Genomic DNA, 26,128 nt, shown 5'->3' on the forward strand with positions numbered 1-26,128 from the left:
TGTAAATTACTCCCTTTTTCTTCCTCTCCCTCTTATTTGTTCCGGGCAACATTTGCTTTCTACACTTAGCAACAAAGACATGGCCTAAGGACACTTTTCCTGCACAACGCACGGTATAGCCAAATGTTAGCTCAGCTGCATCTCTTACTTTGCATAGTAATTGCTAGAAAGTACAATGGCCCAGGAACAAATGACAGTTATCTTGGTCTTTTTTGCATGTGATATATTTGAGTTCTTTTAATATGTAATTCTACAGTAATTAGTTTAATATTAACAATAGCCATTACATGTAATAACAGTAGAGATGTCATTTATAACCAGTTTGGTTTTTTTCTCTACGTTAGATTAGAATGAATGATTAAACCTTTTTTTTTTCAATATAATTTTAATTAATCCAGTTTTAGAACATGTAAGATGGTTTCTCTGCTCTGAAATAATTCCATTTGATTGGTTAGTTCTAATTTCCCATCCTGCCCTGCAGTTGACCAAGCTTCACCAGTTGGCTATGCAGCATCCCCCCTTTACTCCCCTTGGGCAGACCACCCCTGGTTTCCCTGGTACGTACCCATGACCCCCTGGGGATGTCCTTCTTCTTAACAGCTTTGTTTCCCATGGTCATTACATCATTTTAATAATAAATGTGGTCAATGACCAGCAATCCTTCTGGTTTTACACATTAATCTCTGTTCTTCCCTCCCGTACCTCTGTTACAGTTCCTTTCATCATTACTAAAACATGCTTTGTTTGGTACATTTATTAATCAAAACCGCTTTATTTGTGCCATTAGCTAAAAGCCCTGAGTTTCTTTTGTTCAGTCCTTGTAAAGTTATTATGGACCATACAGTATGTACCAGTTGGTCCCGAGTGAAGTATTTGGGCATGCGTCTTGTCAAATTTCCAGTTTGGTAACATGCTTCAGGAAGAAGTAAACATAGGAAAACAGTCTGTAATTGTGGTACAGAAATACTGATTAAAGAAATTATAGCACGCTGAAACTCGAATTCCTTGTAGAGCCCAATGTCTTAAGAGCATCTGTAATCATCACTGCTGGGACAAGGGCCTACTAGATATGCAGATAGAGCCACAAAATGCAATGGAAATTTAGTTAAATTGAAGACTGCAGATTTGGTCTATACTCACTAAAGCTGAAGCTGAATTCTTGATTCAAGTGTGAGAAGTCAGTTAACCCTGCACTAAATCATTTTTACTGTACTTCACTTTATACATGCTTGACATCTAAAAACTTCACCAAAACAGAATTACAGAGGTACTGGTACATGCTTTGTATGGCAAATAACATTTTATCACATACATCAAATTCTGTGAGCAACGTGGTTGTTTTATATTCAGTGTAAAATAAGCATATGCAACTCAATTGAATGCAAACATATGTAAAATGTAGGTGAGTCACTTTTTTGTAAGAGTATCTCTTTTCCATCTGTTCTAGTTGGAAATGAGTATTTTTGGCATGTCTTTACAGACAATAATAATAATGATAAACACCAAAAAAAGAGAAAAGGAGAGAGAGACATGACATCCAAAATATACTTTTGTTTCTTCATGATGTATCTGATAAAATATCTACAAGTAATACTAAATTGCCTTTCCTAGCTTTATATTTTCCTTATTCTTGTCATTAACATGCTGCTCCTTAATCTTTTCCTGGTTATATTTGTGACACGTATGTTTCTGTTACTCTGTGTTAGAGCAGTAATTGCATTTTTCCTGAGCATTTTCCTTTTGTCCACCCAATTTACAAACAAATGTATGCAGCTTAGAGTATTTTGTACATTTCCCTTCAAAATTACCCTTCCCAACATTTCTTCAGCAGCTAATCCCACATATAATTTCCAAATTTTCCTAGGTTAATTTCCTCATCCTTATTTTAATTCATTAATTCTTCTTTTTCGTATCTATGTATTTTGTTTTGCTAATTGTTCATTTGACTTCCACTTCCATTTTCTGTATTCTAGAATTCCTGGTAGACAGGTCAAATTTCAGCCATCCATTAATTTCTCAATTGATGTGTTTAGAACAAACTTCAGAGACTATTTTTAGGGGAAACCCTTCATTTTCTAGAAGGTTTTTATGACCCTGTGGAATCTCATGTGACATTTGTTGCTTTGGTGGCTTAAAGGTTAATTAAAATAAGACTCATTTAAAATTAGTCCAGCCCTCTGAGTTTTGCATCTCTTGCTTTCTTTTCTGTTTCACTAGCAGTTCTCTATTTTTCTTTGCTCCTCTTTTTTTTTTTTTTCCTTCCTCCTGTATGTTTCCTTCTTTAAAATACCATTTGCTGTGTCTTGCCCTTCTTGCAAACAACTGGCGTAACATTTTCCCTCTGTCCCCTGAATAGGACTGGATGCCACTACTCCAACCAGTTCCCATGAACTTACTATTCCCAATGATGTAAGTGGACCAATAGTCAGTATCGCTTTCTCTTCTCTTGCTCCTCTGCCACTGGCGGGGAAACCTTTCATCTTTGGCTGATTTGTAAACACCAGTCCCCAGAATAAACTGTACACCATTTAGTCTGTTGGGGAGGGGGTATTAAAGGTTAGTGAAATGCTGGGCAGAAGCAGCAGTGTCAGGTCTCCAGCGATGCCGGTCTTAGATGAGTTACCAAAATTCATCTCTCAGGTGGCACTAGCACGGGCAGTCTCTGCTGAAGGGGGTGGAAAAACGTGCAGCCTCATGTGCTGTCTTGGGCTGGAATCCCCCGTGCAACGGCTTGTGCTGTGCCAGTCTCCGCTGCACTTACCTGAGACAGCTTTTTTTCCTGAGGAAAAAAAAAAGCTACTTCAGTTATGTAAAGGTGCAATATAAGAATTTACTTGAAAAACAAGGTTTAAAAACATTACTGCTCCAGCAACTCTGGACTGGCTGTGATCAACAGACTCAGTCTCCATGAGCAATATGGTGCTGAGTCTTCAAACAGCTACTCTAAATGCCCAACTGATATGCTGTGTGTCATATAAAAATGCCTTCCCCTTTTATTCACTTTCATTGCAAACGGGTGATTTTTTTTCAGTTCTCATTACAAATGAGTCACTTGGAAAATTGAAGATTTCCCCTCCAGTAAAAAAAGCTTTCAAGCATGAGTGGGATCACAAATAGCAATTATATTACTTAAGAGATACTTACAATACTGTGTAAGCTCTATTAAACTCAGTGGCAATGATTTACAGTAAAAAAACCCCACAGAATAACAAAGATGTGAAGGTGTGAGTGCTGTGATTTTGTAAGCTTTCTGTTACTTAAAAGATGCCCTGCTGATTTATCAGTACCTGCTTTACAACCCGATTTATTGTATGTTGAGAATTTTACAGGAGCACCCTATTTATCCTTACAGTGCAAGTTTTTTCATCCCAATTCCAGGCAGATGATGTTCTTGCCATCAGTGAAACAAATCCAAGGTCACTCTTCTGACTTCACTTCTTTCAGGATTCATAGTGGAGAAGGAGAGGGAGAAAGTTGGCCTTGTGTCCTGTAGTGCAGTAGAAAATTAAAAAAAAAAATAAATCAGTTTCTCATCCAGGAGGTATGAAATGCCCTGCCTCAGCACTATTCTCTGAAAAGCAAACACACATCCATGCATTGTTTCTAATAGAAGATTTTTCTGGCTATGCAGCGCATGTCTTGCTGTGGTTGCTAAAGGTGCAAAGCCAAGGCCAAAATGGGGTTAGGCTCAGAAACAGCCTGCAAGGCCTCTACAGGTGGTGAAAGGGAGTTCTGACGTTCATGTGGTGTCAAGGGGTGCATTAAAGGACCAAAAGGCATTAGTGCTGCCCACACGCACTGCGTGCATGGAAGGGCTCTCGCGTCCCGTTGGGCATCAGGGGCTGCTTGGGAATTTTGCAGGGGGAAAAACGCCAGCACCCGTGTTTCATGTGCGCCCTGTCAGTCCGAATCTGTGCACAGAGGGAGGGCAGGGCAGGAGAGGCAACAGCAGTTGTGCGGCAAAGCCTGCGTGGGTAATTTGACTTTGCTTTCCTTCTAAGCATCTCCTAGTCCCAGGTTTGATAGCTAGGCCGTCGGTGTGGTATGGCGATTATTCATCTGGCTTGAAGGTGAAGGAAGCTGCAGGCCCTGGCACAGGGCTGGCTGCATGTGGCCAGTCTCCTGTCTGCCTCAACTCCAGGGATCCCTGGTGCTGCATGAGTCCCACGGGTTTCTTATCACATGTGCTTATGTGTGCAAAAGTCCAGCATGCATGAAAAGAACATGAGACTTGCAAATATCTACATGCTCTGCAGCTACAAGAGAAGTCAGTGTACATCTACATGTGCTACGCTGATTTTTTAAAACTAAGATAATGATAAGCACATAAAGCCAAAGCCTTGGTAAGAATCTGATGGAGCAAAATAAAATATAAAGAGAATAAGGAGCTCAGACTTTAGCCTAGTCTAAAGAAAGTAGATATTAATAGCCATTTACAATATGCATAGCTTCATATTAAAATAAATTTTCCTCACTCCCTCTGGCATTAAGGCAGTGACAGAATTTTTTTTTTTTTCTGTTTTTAATAATTCCTGTAAGAATATCATGCTACTTTCTTCATACGGTATGCTGATAATCACAACTAACCTTTTGCTCAATAACAGAAAGATATCAGAGAACAAAGAAATGCATTTCACAGAAAGTTATTTTCCACATGCTAAAAGCCAAAGCTTCCTCTCCAAATACTGAATTCAGAAGATTTACATTTCTAGGGTATCTCCAAAAAAACCAGAGAGGACATTTCTCCAGGTCCCTCTCAGAAGTCACTCTGATCTTTCTCTAGTACCTCCTTTTCCTCATCAAAACCTCTTATAGGGGCATTTGGTTGCCTTTCTTTCCTTGCTCGGATCTTGTCTGGCCTTCCGCTGCTGCCTAAGTTACACAATATAAGTGCATTTCACATAAATCCCAGAATAAAGTGGTGTTAACAGTGGCAGGTCCTTAAGGGATGGTATCTCTGGGTGTGGCTGATTTGGCACAGCTAACAGATGTCTTAAGATTTCATGATCAAATCCCCCAAAATGCCCATTGCAAGTAAATGAACAAACCAATAATAAAAAGAACCTCTCTCATTAAAAATTATGCATATTTTGCATACTTTGCATACATGTGGGACAGACAGGTAGAAACAAATAACAAGAAAACAACTTCCCCTTCAGAAAGCACCAAGAACATTTTAAGAAAGCTATAAATCTGATCAATACTCCACAGAAACAGAAATGTCAGTCCATCCAAGTTGGAAATGGCATACTGAAGAAGTGCCTTCATTACCTTGTGGAGCCAGGAGTACTTCCCTGCAAACAATGGTGGGGGACCCACACGTGCCAAATGCTCTCGGAGCAGCTCACGGTGAAATCCAGCGTCGGCTCCATGTGATGCTCCAAGGAGGTCTCCATGGCATTGCCTCTTCCACCAGCGGTCACTGGGGGGACAGGGCTCTCATCTTTGCAGATCCCCAATACATCGCCTGCAGTGGAGAGAATCACCGTAAGCCCTTAAGGAGAATATAAAGGCAGCGTCGGACCCGTGACTTCCAGCAAGGCCACCCACCACCTACTTGTTACAGGAAAAGTGCACCCTGCCCTCCCTCCAGCCCTCTTCCAGAAAAGTCCTGAGAACAAGGGCCGTGGTCTTACGAAACTAAGCTGCTGGCTAAGTCCATCCCTGCCTCAGAAACTTTCCAGCTGTATGAGAGGGTTTTAAAAAAATGGTTAGGCAAAGACTTAATAATCCACACAGGACATGCTGGGAAAGATCCTGCAGTAGTGTAAATCAAAGCACTTCTACTGAAGGCAAGGGACCTGTGGATTCAACCTCAATAAATTTACCTTACTGCTGAGAGCCTCTCATGTAATAGAGAAATAATGCCCAAAGCCAAAATACAGAATTAACCAGATTCTATCACTTAGCAATGTTTAAGGGGATGTATTATCAAAAAAAATATTTTTTTTTAAATCATTTTTTATGTTTGCACATGGCCTGATTTTTGTCTCCCCTTAATCTAAAAAAATGGCATTTGATTCCTCAGGTAGACCTGTCCAGATGAGCTCAAGAATCAGTAGAAAGATTTTGCAGACAATATCCATCAGAAGCAAAGTGAGCCCATTTGTGGGACGAGGCACTATTTAGCATTAAAAGTAATCCTCCCCCAGAACCACCTACTGCTGCCCGCTTTAGGGAACAGGATGGGAACTGGTGTTGGGTCCACAATAAATCGAAAGGCACACAAATCTGCAGTCATTTGGGTTACAAAACAAGTAATAAGAAGGCTCATTTCTGAACGTGTTTTCTCAGTTTTCTATATGCCTTCTTGCAAAGCCTGTGAAATTATTATAGTTGAGATTTTGCATTATCCTGGTGCAAGGGAAGTGAAATTAATAATAATTATTATTGGTTTTTAAGAGGCACAGAGTATTTAAGCATCTTTCTCAGCCCTGCAGTAAGTCTGTAAAGAACTGTAATCATACCTCAGGAGATTATTTCTCCCTACAGAGTACTCTGCCCCAGCATTTCTGACTGAAAAAAAAAAACCAAAACCAACCCAAACCTGGAACTTGGAAAGCCTGTATCTTTACAAAAAGTGCTTGAAGAGTCTCCTTCAAGATGAGCACCTGCTTGCTCAACTAATGCAGAGGCTTTGCCAAAGCCAATGGACTTGTTCTGGGTTGGCAGCGGTGTACTGTGGACAGGTATGGTCAACCCCTCTGCTCTGGACAGCAGATACTAAGTTGCAGAGGCTAATTCCTTAGCCCTTTTACCAGCACTATATTCACTATAAGAAAGGAATCTGATTTTTTTTTTAACCAGTATTTAAAAAGAAAGTGAGCTTCATGCCACTGCCTGTGACAAGCAATACTCTGCAGCATTGGCCTCAGATAATAAACCAAAACCTAAAAGCCTGATTGCTCCCAGTGCTGCACAGAAGTAACACAGTGTGATGGACACAGAGGAACAAATGTGCAGGAAACACCCAGCAAAGTTGTTATCATTAGGCTCTGTCAGTGACTATAGCATTATGGGAAAACAATATATATATATATTTAGCATTATGGGGAAGGGAAAAAAAAAAAGGGAAGAGAGGGACTTGAACAAGAGATGGCATAGAATATTGGAAGAAACTATCAGCATCAAGAGTTTTGGGGCTGGAGGAATCACAGTAGACCTTCCAGTCCCACCCTTTAAGAGTCCAGACTCCTGATTCAGTCCTGTTTACATTGGTACCAGCAGAATGCTACTGAAGGACAGAGTAAAACTAGAAAAAGGCAAAAAGCAGAATCCATGGTTTAGGGTTGGTTTGTTTGGGATTTTTTTGGCATGAGAAGAAATAAGGCACACTAAGGTAGAGGAAGCCAGATCGGAAGCCATGCAGAGAAATTGAAAAGGGAACAGTTTTCCCCTGGTGCTCACACTCCAAGAAGGAGGGGAGAGCAGCTGAAATTTTGAGATGTATGAACAAATACTGATACTTGCTTACACACACAAGCAAGCTCTGCAGGTCACTGCTATGGCCCTTCTTGGGCAGGAGGCGAAATGAGTTCAACAAGAAATTGTCAGACACATGGACTATTGAGCATAAAGGCAGAGATACCAGCTGCTGCTCAGGTGGTCTGTAAGCCTTAGCTGGGAATTTGGGATACCAGTGGAAACTTTGTTTTATACCTCACACTGTTTTTATCCTTTTTTTTTTTTGTAAGCGTGTGTTACTGCCACAGAGACAGGCTGCTGGGCTAGGTGCACATCTGATCTGAGCTCATATCTTCAGAGAGTTAAACTATATATGCATATACATACACATATGTGTGTCTGTATGTACATATGTGTATATTATGTATGTTACACATATGTATATTTATAGTATGTATTTTATACTATATTGCATAGTAGGCTTGGTATTTTCTATAGTAGGTTTGGCTCCTCTCTCACATGAGCCAGCTTTATCACTTCTTTTTTGGAAAATTTCCTCTTGATTTATTCTGTAAATAAGAGTAAGGCTCACTGTATGTTGAGAAAGCAGGTGAGCATCAAAAATAATGCAGCACCTAAAGTCCTTAAAAACAGCTATATATTTACTGTCCTCGACATTCCCTAACTCCGTCTACCGAGCGTGGAACAGCAGTGAACCCATGTCTGTAAAACACGCAGCATCGCATGCAAGGTAGCAACTTTCAAAGTCTGGGGAAGCTTGCTTTTGTGGTGAGGGACTTTTGTGGGTCTGAATTACACATCGCCTGCCAAATGGTGTGAAATGGCCAGCTACAGAACAACCGGGGCAGGCAGCTGATGGCATTAGAAAGGTCAGTCTCAAAAAGAGATACGTGTTTGGATGCAATTTGTCTTGGCTTCATCTCAAAGCAAGGCAGGGCAAGTGTTTTTTATGTAAAACCAAATGTCCATGGCCTGATTGATCAAAGCTTTTGTAGATGAAAACCAGTCCCTTGAACTTCCTCCAGAACCCATCAGCTCTTGACTATTCAGATAGATACTGCACAAATTTCAGCGTAATACATAACAGGAAAGGCACCCCAGAGAGAGCCCAAGCACCCCAGCACTACCATCCTACCTGCATGGCAAACGGAGAAGTGTATTCTGCGTGAGCTGCACGTCACATCACGGCTTGCAGAGCATGTTCAAGCAGCCCATTGTCACAGCAACAAAGGATGACTTTGGAGAGCTTCAGACCGAAGGTTACCAACCCCCTCTTCCAGATGCTTGCATCAGCAATATCCTTGACCAGTGTCTGGACTGAATCCTCACTCCCTAACTCAAAGTCAGCCAGGAAATTGCAAATTCTTTGTACTGACCCACCCGGGTTACAAGCCTTGTTCAAAGACCCCCAGCACGTACAAGCAGTAGCCTCCTGAGTGACCCGGCAAGTGCATTCTCAGAGCTGGTGAACCAGACATCTAAGGCTGTCTCACAACATGCCTGAAGAACCAACGGTCCCACACAGTTCCTCTGCTTTGAATGCCATAATGACAACCACACCTGTTAACTGAACTGCTCGAATTTCTTCTAAATAATATATTTTTATATATTTTTGCACATTTTTTCACACCAAGTAATTTTATCAGCTTTCCACTCCTGCTCTGGGGACAGACTGAGGGAATATGTGCCGTCTACATTTTCCTGTTGACACTTAGGACATCAGTATTAAAGCAACCAGAAGCATACTCAGACCTGCATGTTGTGGGAAAAGTATCAGAGGAATCTGAAGACATGATGAGCACCATAACAGCTACTTCACAGAGCCTAAATTCTGGTCACTGCTTCATGAGATCATCAGTAGCAACAGATGGATTCTTGGCCAGTCGCTTCAAGACCATCATCACAGAAATGATTAGATGCTGGTTGTGGCAGAAGGAAATACTGACAGCCTCCACTCCTGTTGGCCATTTCAAGCTACTCTAATATTGGGGGGGGACAACTCTGGCTAGCAGTCAAGTAAAGACAACCCAGAGTTTCTCCCTGCTCTGTGCTCTGTTCTGCTTCTGCAATAGTGAACGCTTCTGACCAGATTTGAGTAAATTATAGCTACAGTATGGCATGCAAATGATTCACGGGAACAAAATTATGGAAGTCCATCACCTGGTTTTAACAGATAAGAGTGGATCTCGTGCTGCCAGCTTTGCTGTACAATGATGCTCTGGTAGGACACTAAGGTCCTCAGGATAAGGATAGAGAGCTCAGCGAGGCCCTCCTGTTTGAACAGGACAGGAAATCCTGTATGCATTTCCTGAAACCCCATTTTTTCCCTTTCGTGGGTGCTCCCCTTGTGCTCGGTCTCTGTTTCAGCTACCTGGGTACCCGCTTTGGCTTTCTGCTTGTCCCTGAGCATGAAGCAAGGATTACATTGGGGGTTTTTTTCCCCTTCTTCTGATAAAATGTCTGGACAATGTGAATCTGTTTCTGGCAAGATACTCCAAGCACTACAGTACTAGAAAGGGTAACACGTCAGGGCCTGAAGCAGCAGGAAGGGTGGGAGGGGACGGCAGTCTCTGCACCTTGGCACAGCCTTTCTGCCAAACTGGCAACATCATCCCAGTGTCAACAGGTCTGTAGAGCGAAGTTTCCATTTCCCACCCATTCTGGCCACTGCTGAGTTTCTCAGCACCCAGCCCTTCCTTAATACAAAACAAAAGTCCCCCCTTCTCACCCTTACACAGGCCAAAATATCTCAGCCTCAGCTGCTGGCTTGGTGCCCACTTGCTCTTGGGGGGGGTCCCTGTGCTGGAGGAGCAATGCCCTGGCACAACTATCACGCTCCCTTACCCCAGCTGCACCAGTTAGTTAGGTGTACAGCAAAACACTCTCTCGGGGTCTTGCACACAGCTTCCAAAAGCTTGTGACTCCACCAAGAGCATTTAAACAACCTTTAAAACACTCTTAATTGAAGAGAACACCAATGCAATTTTACCAAAAAAAACCCTGGGGATCTAGGGACACACGCACAACTCGGGCTCAGTTTTACCCACAAAATACGAGTTTTGGTAAGTTTCTGCAAAGGAACGCAGACAAATTTCGGTCTCTTCCTATGCCTGCGCCTGCCTGCAGTTACAGAGCTGTAAATCCCACTGACTTTAATAGCACAGTACCTGGCCAAGCGAGGACCACGTGTGCCCAGGGAGGTCTAGGACTAGCGGCGCGCTGGAACGGTGCAGAGCTGCACGGCGGCGGCTTTGGATGGTCAGCGTGACTTCCAGCTGCTGTTCTTGGCTTGCTGCTGCCATTGGCAAGTCAGGCTCTGTTCTGTATTCGTCAGCACCACAGCACGCTGTCATTTCCCTGCCACGGAAGATAGCAAAATAATCTGATATCAAGTTGATAATCATGTAGCAGCGAAACTCGATTTAGAGACGTATCGCCATAGAGCCAATAGACTGCGCTAGTTAGTTATTCCTTCCAAACAGCACAGCAAAAATCTTTTGGTTTGATATTGAGCTTTTCATAACCATGTTTTTAGCAATACTACAAATTGCAGTTAAGTGGTTTTTGCTTGTGTCTGTGGCACTAATCTCAGTCTTTGTCCCACTCCAGTTAATAGGCTGCATTATTGGCAGACAAGGCAGTAAGATAAATGAAATCAGGCAGATGTCAGGAGCGCAGATCAAGATTGCTAATGCCACAGAAGGCTCCGCAGAACGACAAGTTACAATCACAGGATCCCCTGCAAACATCAGCTTAGCACAGTACCTCATTAATGCAAGGTAAGTTTGCTTTGTAAGTGATAACGCTTCTGCAAGATTGCTCTGTCTGCCCTCCAGCAAATGTCTGTCCTGGATAGATCCAGAAAGTTGCTTTGCAGTGTCCATTTTGCATAGTATTATTCAATTCCTAATGATTTGTAAAGCCTGTGTCATTAGAACCTGTGTTTGCTGTTGGTTTATATGGAAAGGAGCTTAACCCGGTGCAATTCCAGGTCATGTTGAATGACAAAAGCTGAAAAATCTGAATACTCAACATTAGCATCCACCTAAAATACAGGCGGATAAATGAAATGAAATGACAATCATAAATTCTTTAGAAGAAAATACTTTTCACAGACCCATTTTACTGTCCTAAATGGCAAATATAGTGAAACAGATTGCAAAACAGGTGTCATTTACTAACTGGAAATTGCCACTCAGAGTTGATATTAAACTGATAGAGCCACAGGATTTATTTTTTCAGAGACAGCATCGCAAATTTGTGAAAAGCATTCCCTAATGAGACAGGGTGAGACTATCTGCTTCTCCACTTCTTGGTGCCAGAATTAATGAAAGCACTGGCTGTTTAGCTAAACCATTGCAACAGCTTAAATCTCTATCAGTTTTTATATGATTATTTAGAAAAAATACTAAAATTGATACCACATTTGTTTGCAATTGCCATGAGAAGAAAGTGCAAAGCATACAGTGCTCATAGATCTACTTGTAAAGGGTGGACCAAGGCAATATATATTGTGGGGAGGGGGAGTATCTATGTATTTTATTGCCTTTTTTTTCCCCTTTTATTTCCTCCCCCCTGCCCAAATACTGTGATATGAATCAAGCTTTGTGTTTAACTATGTTTGCTGTTAAGGTAGTAGAAAGTATGTGATTTATATGGGGGAGGGGTGGGGGGGGGCTGTAGTCATACCAGATCTACAGCTTCCTATGGTCCAAGCTCCTCTCCAGCCCAGTTCTGCAGTGCATCACTGCAAGCCACTGTAAATGTCTTAATGGAGGAAAAGGATGTTTGTTCAGCTCTGTGGTACAGCAAACAAAAATATTACTTTTTATAATTCGGTTTGAAAGTAGTTTCCTAGGGAAAACTATATTGAGGGGTGGCGTCATGAAGCTTAAGATAAGCCGTTTCCAGAATCCTAAAACAACCTACAGCTCTTTTGATTTATATTCTTTGTAGCAAATATGTCACTTCCGTAAGCCCTGTAATCAAATAAAAATGTGTTCCCTCCTTTAACCCTTAAGGATATGTTCTTCTCTTGGTGTTCAGGGATTCCCCACACATCGAGATGAGAATAGACCCCTTCATTTTTAGTTGCTCAAACACCATATGGCATGCATCTGGATCTCAGAAGATAACAATTTAAGATCTTCAAGACAGCTAAAGCATGCAAATAAAATAATGCACTTATTAATGGAGTTGCAGTGAGCTGCTCACCAGAGACAGAAACTCTAGTGACCTGTTTGACTCACTTTAGAAAAGCCTGTGAACTCTCACACTTCTGTTTATTACTGTTTAATGATTCTTTTGATGGAATGGGATATATATGAGGTCTTTTAACATACTTTTGCAAAGAAGAAAACTTCTCAGCAGTCATATACCACGGATACTCTATCTATACCCTGTGAAACCATAAACAAAATATTTTCTTCCTGTTGAATTTCTAGATAGAAGTCATTTGTTACCATCATCTACAATAAACCATCATATATTATTATGTACCATGTGTTGAAACTGTATTTAGATAAAGTGACTTCATTTGTAAATGAAGACTCCTAAAGTAATGTATAATAAATTAAGCTCTAAGGTAACATAGGACATTAAGGTGGCTTTTTCATTTTAAAGTGACACTATTCCAGATTTCTCCTTTCACAAGAGAAATTCCTGTCCAGTTAGGTGCCACCACAGCAGCAGTGCTAGTTTGCAGTCACACTGGAGGAAGAAACGAGAAACTTTCAGGCAAGAGGGAGGTCTGCTGTAGCTGGGTTTTAGGTGCTCGGGCAGGTTTCTGAGAGGCAGATCTAGGCTGCTGCTGCTGCCTGTGCACGCTGGGAGCCAATTTCAGTGTTTTGTCAGTCCTGAACCTGCCACAAGTACTGCTGTCTCTTTTAAAGATGAAATAAAGAGTGGCATGAAATAAACAGTGTTGGGGAAGAGCCGAGTACAGTACCTAGACTGCCCAAGGTATAGTCTGGTATATCAAAATAATAATTATAATAAATAAAAGCCATATAAGCATTCAGGGTAAGGTGCACTTTTTTTTTTTCTCTCTCCCCCACAAGGTCTGTCATTCTTATGGTTTGGTTTCCAGGGCCAGTATTTCTGCATAAATCAATGCCTCAGAGCAGCATAGGATGTAAAAAAACTATCTATCCACAGTATTCCTGAAACGTTCTGTGTGTATCTTTAAACTAGCCTCCAACCAAAGCTGCCATCTATGCCATCTATAGAATTATTTATCAGGTTGTTTCAACACTTCTATTGCAATCTGGTGTCGAATATGTACACAATATACTCTAAATTATAGATATAGTAATACATTGATAAATATCAAGACAGAGATTTAAATCTTTCTAAAATAGTTTTGATTTTGTATTGATTACCTGAGCGCTGACCTCTGTATGAGTAGAATGTGTCCAAGTGTCTTTTTTTCCTGTAAAATCTTCTGTCTCTTAACTGGTCTCCACTGTAGTAACTGGATTTTCATTATCCAATTCCATCTTCTAGCTTTTATTAAGAATGAACTGCAGTTTAGTTTTCCTGTGTAATATTTGACTTTGGATTATAGACGAATTGTAGCCAGCAGCACTTGCTCCTTGTTGAAAAACAGTTTCCTGAAGATATTTTTTTACTGCCATTTTGATAAGAGGTTCATTCACAGAGCTAACATGACCGCCAAAGCCACACTCGAGCTTTATTCCTTTCACCAGTTTTGGGTAAGGCAGGATGCGGCCTTCAATGTATATATTCATAAAGTGTAGGTCTTCAAAGGGACGGCATAGAATTGGCACAGTGAAATTTTGTACAAAGGCTGCCTCATCCGCTTTCACATTTAATTTTTTTGCATCTACAATTGGTTTGGGAAACTGCCGCTGTCACAGGACAGCCGATAGCTAACCTGACATACTTTCACCTTGCGCATTACCACCAGTAATAAATGTGAAGCAGGGCAAATTACTTCTTTAATCGTACCTGTGTGAGTACACCAGAGACAGAGAGTTTGAGTGGCTGCTACGAACACCAGCATTTAGCCTGTGGGATCTATTCTCCCTGCTGGTGCAGGAAAAAACTCAGGCTCAAATACTCCCCGTATCAGTATGAATTTTTTTGTTTTTGTTAAATGCAAGGTAGGCATATTTGGAGTCACTGAAACACGAATCCTGCATTATCTTTCTATATGCCTCCCTCCCAGAATAATACTATGTTAGAAATATTTAAAAAATCCAACTATATAAACTGAGCTTTTCAAAACCTAATAAGGTATCACCACCATGTAACTCCTACACCCCAGTTGAGGATGTACAGTGGAGTTGTATTCACTGATTCAGTATTCTTGATGTAAATCCTGCTGTGCGAGTAGATTGCAAGTAGCACAGCTAACAGCGCAAGGATGCTCTTCTCTCTGCAAAGAACAACTCTGCTGCAAGGGTTAGAAAAATTCCGAGCTGCATATCCTTGGGGACAGATGAACACCACAGGGTAGGAAAACAAAAGCTTTACCTCCCACAAACAGGTCTGCATTTCACGCACTCACCCTCCTCCCCTCCCAGCCCCTCAGAGAAGAATTGCGCCAACGTTGGCAAAAGCCAACGAGGAGTTAATAAATACTCTGAGAGCCCTCTTTCTTTTGTGGGAAAGAGGGCAGCTCGGTGCTTAAGCCTTTCTCACTCTCCTCCACGCTCCTCTCCCCAGCTCAGACCCGCTTCAGGCACCCTTTAGACTCACCATCAGCAGCAGCGCTTTGGGAGGCTCTAGTCCAACATCCCCATCCCCTGTAGAGCACCGGTTGATCGCTTACATCCTTGCCCTTGCGTAAAGCGGGCAGGCCTCCTGGTTGCTGCCTTTCTCTGGCCAGGACTAGACCAGGGGCTGTTACTCTCAAAACTGCATGTAAGTCTAAGGTGAGGAGTAAGGGGGACTGCGCTCCCCTCCCAACCTGTAGCCTGGCTACAGCTGCTGCTCTCTAAGCCTGCACAGCCAGACCCAAATGCCAACAGGGACCAGCACAAACCCTGTGCTGGGAAGCTTCCCCAGGCCTGACGGGATCTGATAGGAAAACAGCAGGTCTTCTGCATGGCCAGCCGCTCGCTCGCTGGCACACACTCCACTCCGGGAGGGAGAAGCTGCTGCAGCTCCTTGGCTCACCTCTGGAGAAAGCCCAGGAGCCCAACAAGTTAGTAATTACTGAAAAAAAATCACCAAACTTGGAATTAATACACATATAACTGTAGCTAGCAAAGACTTTCTAAGCCATAGTCCCATTTATACGCTAGGCTGTCACACCTCCCACCTGGTCCCATGCAAAACGCATCCTGAAATTAGTATTTAGGTTTTTCCGACCCGAGAGCCAGTGCACAAGCTGCAACAAACAGCAAAGGGATGATTTATCTAAGTAAACGTTCTGTCATCTGAAAAAAACAACGCGTCCTTGGAATTACTGTATTTTACTGTTTAAAAATGTACAGAAAAGCCTAAGTACATGGGCCAAACTGATCTCACCTGCCAATGGGTGGAGTTAGACTAAAGCGAAGGTGGTTTGATATCTGCATCCTCCAAAGAGCCCGTCACTGCCTTGGGCTCAGAGGTCGGGTCAATCTGAACTTCCTCGTGCTGGTGGGGTCCGTCTTGACGATGTGTATGTTGTATCCATGTAGTAGTACCTTGTCTGTCAGCTGGTAACTCTTTTATGTTCACTGTAACCACTGCCACAAGCTCAGAAAGGATACCGCTGCTGTGGAAGCCGGGGTGTTTTTCCGTCTTCCTTTTTACTAATTTCCTTATAATTTGATTGCATAAATATTTTGCTGTGATTTAAAAAAAAAAAAAAGTCTGGGGAAAGTACAAACCGAAGTGAACACACTGGCTAATCAGGTTTGTTTTATATGAAAAATGCACATTGACCTCACAATGAATGAAATTAAAAACTAACTTTCTAAAGCAAAACAAAACAAACCAGAACTTTATGCCTTAGATGGAAGCAGCAAATCATTGCTCAGTCTCCTCTCATCCTAGCAAAATGACAAAGGGTACTATTTCTGTCACAAAATTGACAAATTGAAAAAAATTACCAAAACCCCCCGCGTCCCCCTTTCAAAAATACCGTAATTTTGAAAAGCAAAATTCACCATATCAGTGCTGGGGAGTAAACTTCATAGTTATTTTAAGTTTTCTTTAAGTTTCGTTTTTTCCATCTTTTTGCCATTACCTGCATTCCTTAGATTTCTTTTTTCATACGTAAAATGAACTAGCAACCCCTCCCAACCTCTTTTTTTCTTTTTTGAAAGAACTTTAGAGTCTCGGTAATGTTTTCGCCATCGAATCATGAAAAACCCTTTTGTTATTTCTCTTCTTTAACACATAACATGTTCCTCCTTTGACCCTCATTTTCCCTTTTTTTCTCTCTCTCCCCCCTCTCCCTCCCACTCGTCTGTCCCCCTCGTCCACCGATCTAATCCTGCCCTTTCGTGGTTGCTGTCCCTCCCTCCCTCCCTCCGTTTGCCCCTTCCTCCTCCTCCTCCCGGCCCCACCGCCCTGGCTGGACCCTCCCAACCTGTTTGTTCCTCTTCCTCTCTTCGTTTGCAGCTTAGAGATGGCTAAAGTCAGCACCCAGACCGCTTCCGTCACGACCCCTGTTGACCTCAACATGAACCTCTCTCAGTCTGCCACCCCTACCTCCACCCCCACCTCCATGGCCGTGCTGGCGGCCGCCTCCGCCGTTACCGTCAGTACCCCCCCTCCCCTACCAACTCTGCCAACCACCCACTATGCCGTTCCTGTCTCCAGTCTGCTTGGCATGAAAACTGTCCCACTCCTGGCACTAAATGCCGCGGCCGCCGCGGGGGCCACGGGGAGTTTGTCCGCTTACACTGCCAAAATTCCTTCGACGAGCGGGGTTAAGAAATCTGACCGCCAGAAGTTTGCTCCATATTGAAGGGATGAGACACAATGCAAGCTTTGCCAGCTCTACCAAGAGTCTGTGGTAGATCCTAGTTATCAAGGAAACAATACGGCATCTTTTATTTTCTGTTAAATTGCTAGTGTTAACTGTTGCCGACTCAAGTCGTCTTCCGCTCTCCATAACGACTAACACCCGGGCACCACCTACCAACTAGTTCCAACAGCGGGCTTTCCCCCCCGACGCCGTCCCTCCGCCGGGGCCGCAGCCAGGGCTGCCCCTCCGGCAGCTCCACAGCACGGCAGGGTTGCCCCCACCCCAGCAAGGAGACACCTGGAGAGAAAGAAAAAACATAAATGAGGCGAAATTTTGACAGCCGGCTCCTGCTCCGGCAATGCTGCCTGGCATATAAATACACTTAGATCCATCTGAAGGGATCCCTCCAACCGCAGAACAATTTTCTATGGCAAATTGGCACCTCTGAGGAATTTTTCTATTGCTAGAGCCTGCAAATCCGGCACTTCTGGTGATGGCTAGTGCCCCCGAAATCCACTCGTGAAGTGCTGGCCCCCTCGGTCATTCTGCTGCTCTCCACAGGCCCGAAGACTCCCGTCTTCCCTGCCCCGACACCTGCCTGCAAGCAGGAGATGGGGGCTAGAAAGTACCAAAGCTCAGGTACTTCTGCATACAACAAATGAAGCTTTCTGGTCTGAGAAAAACCGCTAACTTAAAACGATTGGAAGACAACCAAGAAAAAAAAAAAACAAACTATCAGGCACCTGAGCCTTTCCACTTCATTCTTTTAAAGGGTGCAACAATCTTTCTCTGGTTTGGAAAAATGTAATTTTAAGAACTCTGCTTTAGGGAAGGAGAGCAGGCTCCTCCTTTTGCACTCAGATGTTTTATATACTGACACAGTACTTACTTCTGTAAGTTCTTAAGAGTAGGTACAAATCAGACATGCACAGTCACTATTCTGGTACCCCCTCCCGCATATATTTTGTTCAGCCAAAATGACCATTTTTTGTTAGGTTTCTGTACAAAATACATCCCTATTTAACTCACCGCTAATCATGCAATCGGGTTGTATTGTAATTACGAATAAAATCTAGCGCTTACCAAAGGACATTCAAAGGTTGCTGCCTGAACAAATAACATCCCTTTAACAGGAACTTAACGATGTTCAGATTAAGTAAAACCAGACACCTAATTGCAGCCAAACCGAAGAGAGCTGGGTGATGTAATGGCTGGTTGCTAGCTGTTGGAACTAGTTTTTAACTGCATTTTCTGTTTGTCCATCCACCTTCTTTTTAATTTCTGTTGCATAACTCAGTAATGCAATATTGTTTTCCTCACCACTTCCGAATCCAGAATCCCATTAGCCCGCCATGTTCATACACTTTGCACTCCTTGGACACAAAGCTTTAACAATTGAACTGTATTCAGTGCATTTTAATATAAACTAAAAACACAATGCAAATGCAATACTTTTTAAAACATGGTATTTCAAAGTGTGTTATTATTATTGTATAGGGCTAAGTACTATCTCAGTATTTTGTGTCATTTCTGTATTCTGTGGGCTTTTCTTCACCTTAGTACCTTTGCACTAAGTTTTGTCACTGTAACCATTTGTAGAACTGCCATTGTTACAGTTTGCACTTATCCAAATGGGGTTTTTGGTTGGTTTTGTTGTTTGGGTTTGTTGTTTTGGTTTTTTTTTGTTTTGTTTTGTTTGTTTTGGGCTTTTTTTTTTGTTTGTATATAATGAAGGAGAAACTGGAAATAATGTCAAGGTACCTCAGCTATTTAACAGCTCTAGAAACCTGCTGTAAAATTGTTCTGGACTATTGTAACTGTTTCAGTAACTGACATTTTAAAAAAACCAAACCACCAACCTCTGTGTGAGAAAACTTGCCTGCATTGAAATGCTGTTCTATGCTGGTTGTACTCAAGTGTTATTTTTTTAATAGTGAGAAGATTTTTTTCTTTTTTTTGCCTTTTTTTTTTTTTTCCTTTTCTTTTCCTCATTTTTGTTCCTACATTTTAGGCTGTCTTCAGAAGTTACTGGCCTGGGGGCTCTGTAATGTATCTCATCATGCCCTAGTGCATTAGCCACCAGACAGGACTTTTCCAAAGCCCCATGAGACAATGCTTTCTATGGACTAATCTACAGAGGAGTTTCTGCCATTTCTAACTTTCTTATTATTCTGAGACATCAAAAGAAAATACTTCCTTTACTCTTTAAGCAACTGTGCTTCCTAACTCTTGTGTTGCTTTCATTACTGTTCCAGTTTTAACACTGTTGTGGCTCATAACAAAGCAAAGCAAAGTTATTTTCGGGGGTTAATTTTCATTGATGTTCATGCTTTGGCTAATCTGTATAAAAGCATGGGCCGTTAGTGTTCTAAACCACTGTATTCAGCTAGAGACTCGACAGTAAATTAAATGAGACGTTTTTATAAATAAATTTTTTTCCTGATTTAAAAAAAAAAAAAGACGTGGTAGCTTTGTGCATACAACTGTTGTGTTGTTTAAACTTTGTTCTTTGTAACCAAGTTGCTAATTTGTCATTTGAGAAACACTATTTTATGGATTGTCAAACTAAGATCATAGACAAATTGCTTGTTTTCATTAATGATTAAAGGTTTCATATCATCACGCTTAAGGTCCCAGTGCTCATTGGGAGAGTGTAACAACTGTGCAATACTGGCAACATTAGAAAGTACATTAGCCCATTGTCAGGGATGATGAGTCTTTTCATGATTAGATGGAACCAGATCATGTAATTAGTAAAGCAAGCAGTATTTCCGCAAAACCTTATTTGGTTTTTAACAAAGTTGCTCTTGGAGAACTTCTCACACTGCATAGAAAAGTGAGAATTCGGCTTCTTGCTACGAGAAGCCACTGGTTTGTATCTATCATCTCCCGTGTTTTCCCATGCTGATTTTAAGATCAGATACTGGGAAAAGAAAAACAGGAACAAAAGAACAAACTCAGGTACTGAGTACGTTATTGCTAAGACCCTTTGTATTTTCCCATTCCCAGCAGCACTGTTCAGTGACAAGGCTTCTAGACAGCACCTTCCACCCTGCCAGGAAAGCAGCCCAGCAGCTGGGAGGAGCATGACAATTTGCATTAAAAAATGGATAGCTGGCCCAGGGAACTGTCTCATCCTGCCCTCACACTCTGCTTGAGCCGTTCAGCTCCTCCTTTGGATCTGCTGAAGCACTGCAGTCACAGCCTCAAATTATCTCTTCACATGGAAGTGAAAGAAAGGGGGTGGCCCCAAGTTGTTGCTGCATACAGCACTTCTGGCTGCGCTCTGGCCACCTCTCCTCTTAGGGCATTGGCAATACTTTCACATTTACTGCTTTATCCTCATGAGAAAGCAGAGTTTTTGGCAGTGCAAGCGAGTAGCATCCTTCATGATGTGAGACTAATTCTACAACCTCCATCCCTACTCTACTAAGGTCTATACTTGTCTCCAGGTATTTAGCTTGGGGTCCCAGTTAGCCTCACTGCCCCAGCTGAATACTTCTGGGGCATATCACTATTATTTTCCATGGACTCTAGGGTACAGAGAGCTCCTATGTGTCTGGGTCTTGAGTCTGAGCCTGGAACTACAGTATGACCAAGACGTACAGGTTTCCAAGTCTGGATGCACAAGTCAACAGCTTTTTCAATACAGATGCAGCCACAAAGCAACTCTTGACAATAAAGGCTGCTGAGGAAGATTACAGAATGCCTCATTGCATCCCAGCACACAGGAAGCCTTACCCAATGTTGAATTACCTATTCCAAGCCTTAGGTTGGAAGAACTATAGGCTGTAGTACTAACCTTGATAAAATTCTGTGTTGTTATTACTTAAACTATATATAATTTTACTTAAAATATACTTAACTTCTTACTCTTGAAAGGAGAGCTGAAGCCGCTTTCACAGCAGAGACCTCCATACTCTTCATTTCCTGAACAGCAAAAGCTATTTCTCTGGCTAGCCTGGCTAGTGTAAATGAAAAAAATAGAACATTATTGCAGCTCAACACTAAGTAGGTCAAGGCTTTACTCTCCCAGTAAAGCTACTAGGTAAAGGGCAGCAGCAGCTCTGTCGCGTATAGCATCTTTCACATAAATAATTCCCATGTGCCTTGCCGAATTGGCTAGAAAAGACTGAGATTTAAACAAACTAGTGCAGAGGTACATTTGTGTGTGGAATGAGGAGAGGTAAAATAGACACATGGACAAAGGAAGGAAAAAAATAATCTTTTGAGAGGGCTTTTGCAAACAATACAGGCAGAAATGTGATAAAAGCTAGGCTAATCGAGGACTCATTTTAATTTAATTATTTTAGCTGGAAAAGATTTGAGTGGCAAGAAAAAGTTCCTGGATAGCTTTAGTATATAAAACAGGCAAATAAAACACAAGAAGGTACATCTGAAGGGAAAAAAAAAAAGTAAAAAATAGTATTATCCAAGATAGATGATAGAAAACTAAACCACTCATGCCCAAAGGTAGACAAGAGGAAGCATGCACCTGATATGAAAAGGTCACTGCCCACACAACTGTGAGTTTCCAAGTGAAAGCACAATTTCTGCAGCTTTCACATCATCAAATCATTATCAGAGTTCTGGCAAACGTCTCAAACAAATTCAAGCTGCTCTGTTAATGTTTCTCAAGTGAAAAAAAAATAGAAAGTACAAATGCTTGCTAGAATAGTCAACCAGAAGGAAAACAAGCAAAGTTAGAGGTATTCAGCCACATAATCTAGTCCATTGCTAATACCCAGAGTGCTTTCTGTTCTCAGACATAGCCAGAAGGCATCTGTGGGCCCCAAGGTGCATATTTGTGCCAGTCAAGGCTCCTAGGAAGCTAACAGCGTAAATCTCGCTGATGCAATGAATGTAGGCACCCGGTAAGTGCCTCAGCCTCACCGGGTTCCATGGCCAAGGTATTTCTGTGAGGTTTCACAAGACAGTCTTAGAGCCCATGCTGAACCTTCCCCACCTGAACTAGGCAGAAATGGAAGTATCCCTGGTTTGTTTTTTAAATACCCAACAGCATGAAAACAGGAGCACTTCTCTTGGATGGGAGAGATCCAAATCCAGATTATTCCAGAGCCTCAATCTCCGCTGAATGTATTTCAGCACTATTTATGTACTTGGAACAGGACCTTCCCCTTCTCGGGCAAGTGTCATAATTACTGAACAAGAAAGTCACATATGCTCACTAATTCAATCATTTTACAGTGGCACAGCTTCTAAAGGAAAGACTGAAATTGTTAGACTGCTCAACTAGTTCAAAGGACAGCATAGAGAGGAGAGATTTGAACAGAGAGAGATATCTCATATCCTCTGTAACTGCTGTAACCGCCAATTACACAAGGCAATAGTCCCTCCGCTATATTTTTGGAAAAAAGACCTGGTTTAGATGTCTACACAAGGGAACTGCTTGCATTTCTTTTCCCAGCTGACAGGCCAGGACAGTTCTAAGTGAAGTGATGAACAGAAGATAAATGAAGGCAGACACTGAAAAACTGCTTCTCACCAGAAAATTTCAAATCTCTTGGCCTAAGCAACACTTTCTAGGGATACAAGTAATAGTGCCTTTCTTGCCACTGAATTGTACTTACTCCTTGGTTCCAGAAAGGAATGCAGTAATGTTGATTAAATCAGTTTCTGCATCAATGCATGTGTCCTGTCACTCTACAGACTGGCATATGTCTCAAGACTGTAACTGAAATGAAAGAGAAGTGTCAAATTCATCTGATGGTACTTAACAAAAGGGAATTTCTGAAACATTATGTACTCACATTATGGTTTCTAATGACAGCTACAGCATGATTTCTATTGGTTGAATGTCTGATGTCCTAGTGCAAGCTTTCTTGATTATAAGAAAAAAGAAAGTTTTTTTAAATGCTGAAAACATTTTAGTAATATGACTTTTCTCATTAGAGTTATTTCTAGCTCAGTGTTTTTAAGATGATAAAATGCAGAGAATTTAATCACAGGGGCATGTAATAAGCAAAATTTGTCTCTCCTCAGATTGAATTTATTGGCAGGGGGCCTGACCAAAACTAATGTTAATGTGCTCTTTAACCAGTATTTGTAATTCAGAGCAAATTTTATATTTATATGCGTTAGCAAAGGAATGACAAACAATCATGTTAGCAAATGAGACCACTGTTTTGTTTGTTGTTGTTATTTTGGTTTGCTTTGGTTATTTTTGCGCAATCACTTTTGGGCTCCTCTGTACCAAATACAGCCCTTTTTCCACATCTACTTCGAAGTCATGACAGCAGCAGCTTATTTCTTCCATGTTGGGAGAGAAGTTAGCACACAGACTACCATTTGTGATTGCACTTGCCAAAGAACAGCTAACTACCAAAAATTGGCAGTTGCAGCTGTAGTTAGCTGCTCCCTGCAGAGCTGCTACTTGGAACTCCACTTCAAACATGCATGCACACACGTGCACACATTTTGGCCCTGGAAATTACTTACCAGTTTCAAAACCACTATGCTGGGGAATCACAGCTATTTTTTAGTGGCATGAAATTCCACAGTTCTTAAATTTGGGCAACACTCTCCATTATTATATCAATAAGCAAGGATTACAAATGCTAAGTCTTCCTCCTTAATTCTGATTCTTCAGTTTTCTGGATGTCCTGGAGATCAGAGAATTACAATATTCTTCTCAATTCCACTGTGCCAGATATTAAAACCTCATTTGTAATAGTGGCTATGGACAGAGCTAGTTATTAGGACTGCTTTCATCTTTTTTTGTTTAAAAATAGAATTCAAGAAAGTTAAGAAGTTAGAAAGAAATTAAGGAAGTATGTATTTTTAAAAACAGCTATTTGCTCTGGGTAATCGTCTAGCTGAATAGCTCATCAGAAGTCCATAAAATTGTTTTCTAAAACTGATGACAGACTTAAAATATAAATTAATTATGCCTACGTTTCTCTAAGACACAGGAGATCATTTACCTTGATAAATTAGCTTGACTATTCAGTAAGGTTGGGATAATTCCCTCTTCTCCCTTACAGCCATGCTACCTTCATTGCTAAAAAGCAGGATGATTTCTTGCCTTCTTGACACAACAGCACACGTACGTCAATGGTCACACAGGATACAGATAGCAAAGTCACTCCTATCTTCTTTACAGAGCTCTCTAAAAGCTTTGTTTCAAATGCTGAAGAAACGTACAGTTGTACACAGTAAGCTGTATAAACTTACAACACTATTTGTGGAACTATGAGATTCCTCCAAGGAAAAAAGTACCAACTCCTGAACAAGCAACAGCCAAGAGGGACCAATGCTGTCAGTTACTTCCTCAGCGATATGTACACGCACTGGCTTGTTCATCATCTTTACTCTTACAACAGAAGTTATGCAAGGATAACAAATAGAGTAATGAGTGATCTGGTGTTCACTCCTGCCATCTATTTCTTATCATTAAAACAACAGGCTGCACTGGTTTGGATTTGAATGTACAAGCTCCCTGCACTGTAACTAAACTCACTGATTAGGTTCTTGCCACTAGATATCTCTAAAGAGGAGGGCAACTGAACTGAAACAGCTGAACTGTTTTAATGCTTAGTTCCTTTCCTATTTATCTGCAGTTAAAACCATGATTTGCAAATTCATGTACAAAACAAAAGTTACAGATATATGTACAAAATGGAAGTGTAAGTTAAAAGCTCAGAAATTAACATTTTTATACTGTAAAAACATCTATGTATGTCCATGACACTCAGTGTAACCTGACTTTAGTCATCTCTGTTTCTCTGACATTAAGCCAAATGCAGAGTGGTTCTTAAGTTCAGTGTTAACAAGCTAGCATGCTTTGGTGAATGAGGTCAGTGAAAAGCAAAGATAAGTAGAACAATTAGAAACTTAGCTTAGCCCTTCTCGAGAGTGAAATTGGGGGAGTGTCTTTTGTTTTGTTTTAAAAAACAAAACAAAACCAAAAACTGTCCACCTGTTAATATTGTATCAGCCTCTCAGCTGAAAGTTCTCTTTATAGTGATAAAGGGGTCTAGGGATCTTTCACCACAGCATGATAGGCACCTCCTTATACATTGATATTCAAATGTTTCATGCTATATAAGGAAATTTTACTTCAGTTTTGGCCCAACTAAGTTTTCTCCAACTTGCCAAAACATTCATTATTTGTTTTGATACTCTCTGAATGTTTCTGTATTCTGTATTTCCATACTCTCAGAATGTTGCTGTCTCAGCAACACTACTAATTCACCTAAGACTGCAGCATTGCGTCAAACATTTTAGCAACTTAAAGTAACAGCTACTTACACTTATGGTTATTAAATCAACCAAAAAACAGTGGCTGTAAGCCAGCATATATGAGCAGGAATAAATGGATGCACCAAGCTGCTAAGGACCATTGCTTGAATTTTGACAGCTGTAGAAATATAAATAAAGAGCTGAACCCAAGGATCACGGAAACCAGGAGTGGTGAAAAGGCATCTCACAATATTGAAAGGGCTCCCACCATATCAAGTCTTTCTTCCGGAACAGGCAAATCAAACATCTAGCTTTAGTTTTTCTCTTTACTGGTTGGTTAGTAAACATCTTTGAGGCAAGTATTTAGAATGCTCTCATAAGAACAAAGCTTGGTTTCTCCCTTTAAAACCTCACAAACTTGTTTTAAAACTAGAATCTTTGGGGGGGGGGGGGAAGGAAAATGTTAAGCTGTTCTTTCACAACTTTACTTTTTTGCTTTTTTGATAAAAATCTCAAACCACACATTTCTCCTATTTTTTCAAAAGTCCTCAGCAAGTTTGAAACTTTTTAAGA

At 41.3% G+C, this 26,128-nt stretch overlaps 1 protein-coding gene and 1 long non-coding RNA gene across 10 annotated transcripts in view; one reads left to right on the top strand and one right to left on the bottom strand.

Annotated features, from left to right (window-relative positions):
* Positions 1–26,128, top strand: part of LOC142028843 (poly(rC)-binding protein 3-like) — a 522,814-nt gene that overhangs the window by 492,518 nt on the left and 4,168 nt on the right. For 5 of the 8 annotated variants that reach the window (XM_075022732.1, XM_075022735.1, XM_075022733.1 and 2 more), the window contains 4 exons: positions 482–557; positions 2,357–2,409; positions 11,035–11,204; positions 17,005–17,353. In XM_075022732.1, the coding sequence (XP_074878833.1) occupies positions 482–557; positions 2,357–2,409; positions 11,035–11,204; positions 17,005–17,353 (648 nt within the window). Of the gene's footprint in view, positions 1–481; positions 558–2,356; positions 2,410–11,034; positions 11,205–12,471; positions 12,602–17,004; positions 17,354–26,128 lie in introns of those variants that run through there. The other 3 variants (XM_075022739.1, XM_075022740.1, XM_075022737.1) reach the window with 2 other exon arrangements.
* On the bottom strand, positions 8–24,310 carry LOC142028847 (uncharacterized). Of its 2 annotated transcripts, XR_012649725.1 has the most exons (8): positions 22,945–24,310; positions 17,528–17,650; positions 17,288–17,408; positions 13,806–16,226; positions 8,561–10,782; positions 5,272–5,467; positions 3,351–3,487; positions 8–2,779 (listed from the first exon to the last, which is right to left on the bottom strand). It is a non-coding gene; the product is annotated as an uncharacterized LOC142028847 (long non-coding RNA). The 2 variants fall into 2 exon arrangements; XR_012649726.1 differs by lacking the exons at positions 17,288–17,408; positions 22,945–24,310 and having other exon boundaries at positions 17,528–21,177.

Source organism: Buteo buteo, chromosome 3 (genome assembly GCF_964188355.1).
Source record: "Buteo buteo chromosome 3, bButBut1.hap1.1, whole genome shotgun sequence".
Classification (NCBI taxonomy): Eukaryota; Metazoa; Chordata; class Aves; order Accipitriformes; family Accipitridae; genus Buteo; species Buteo buteo.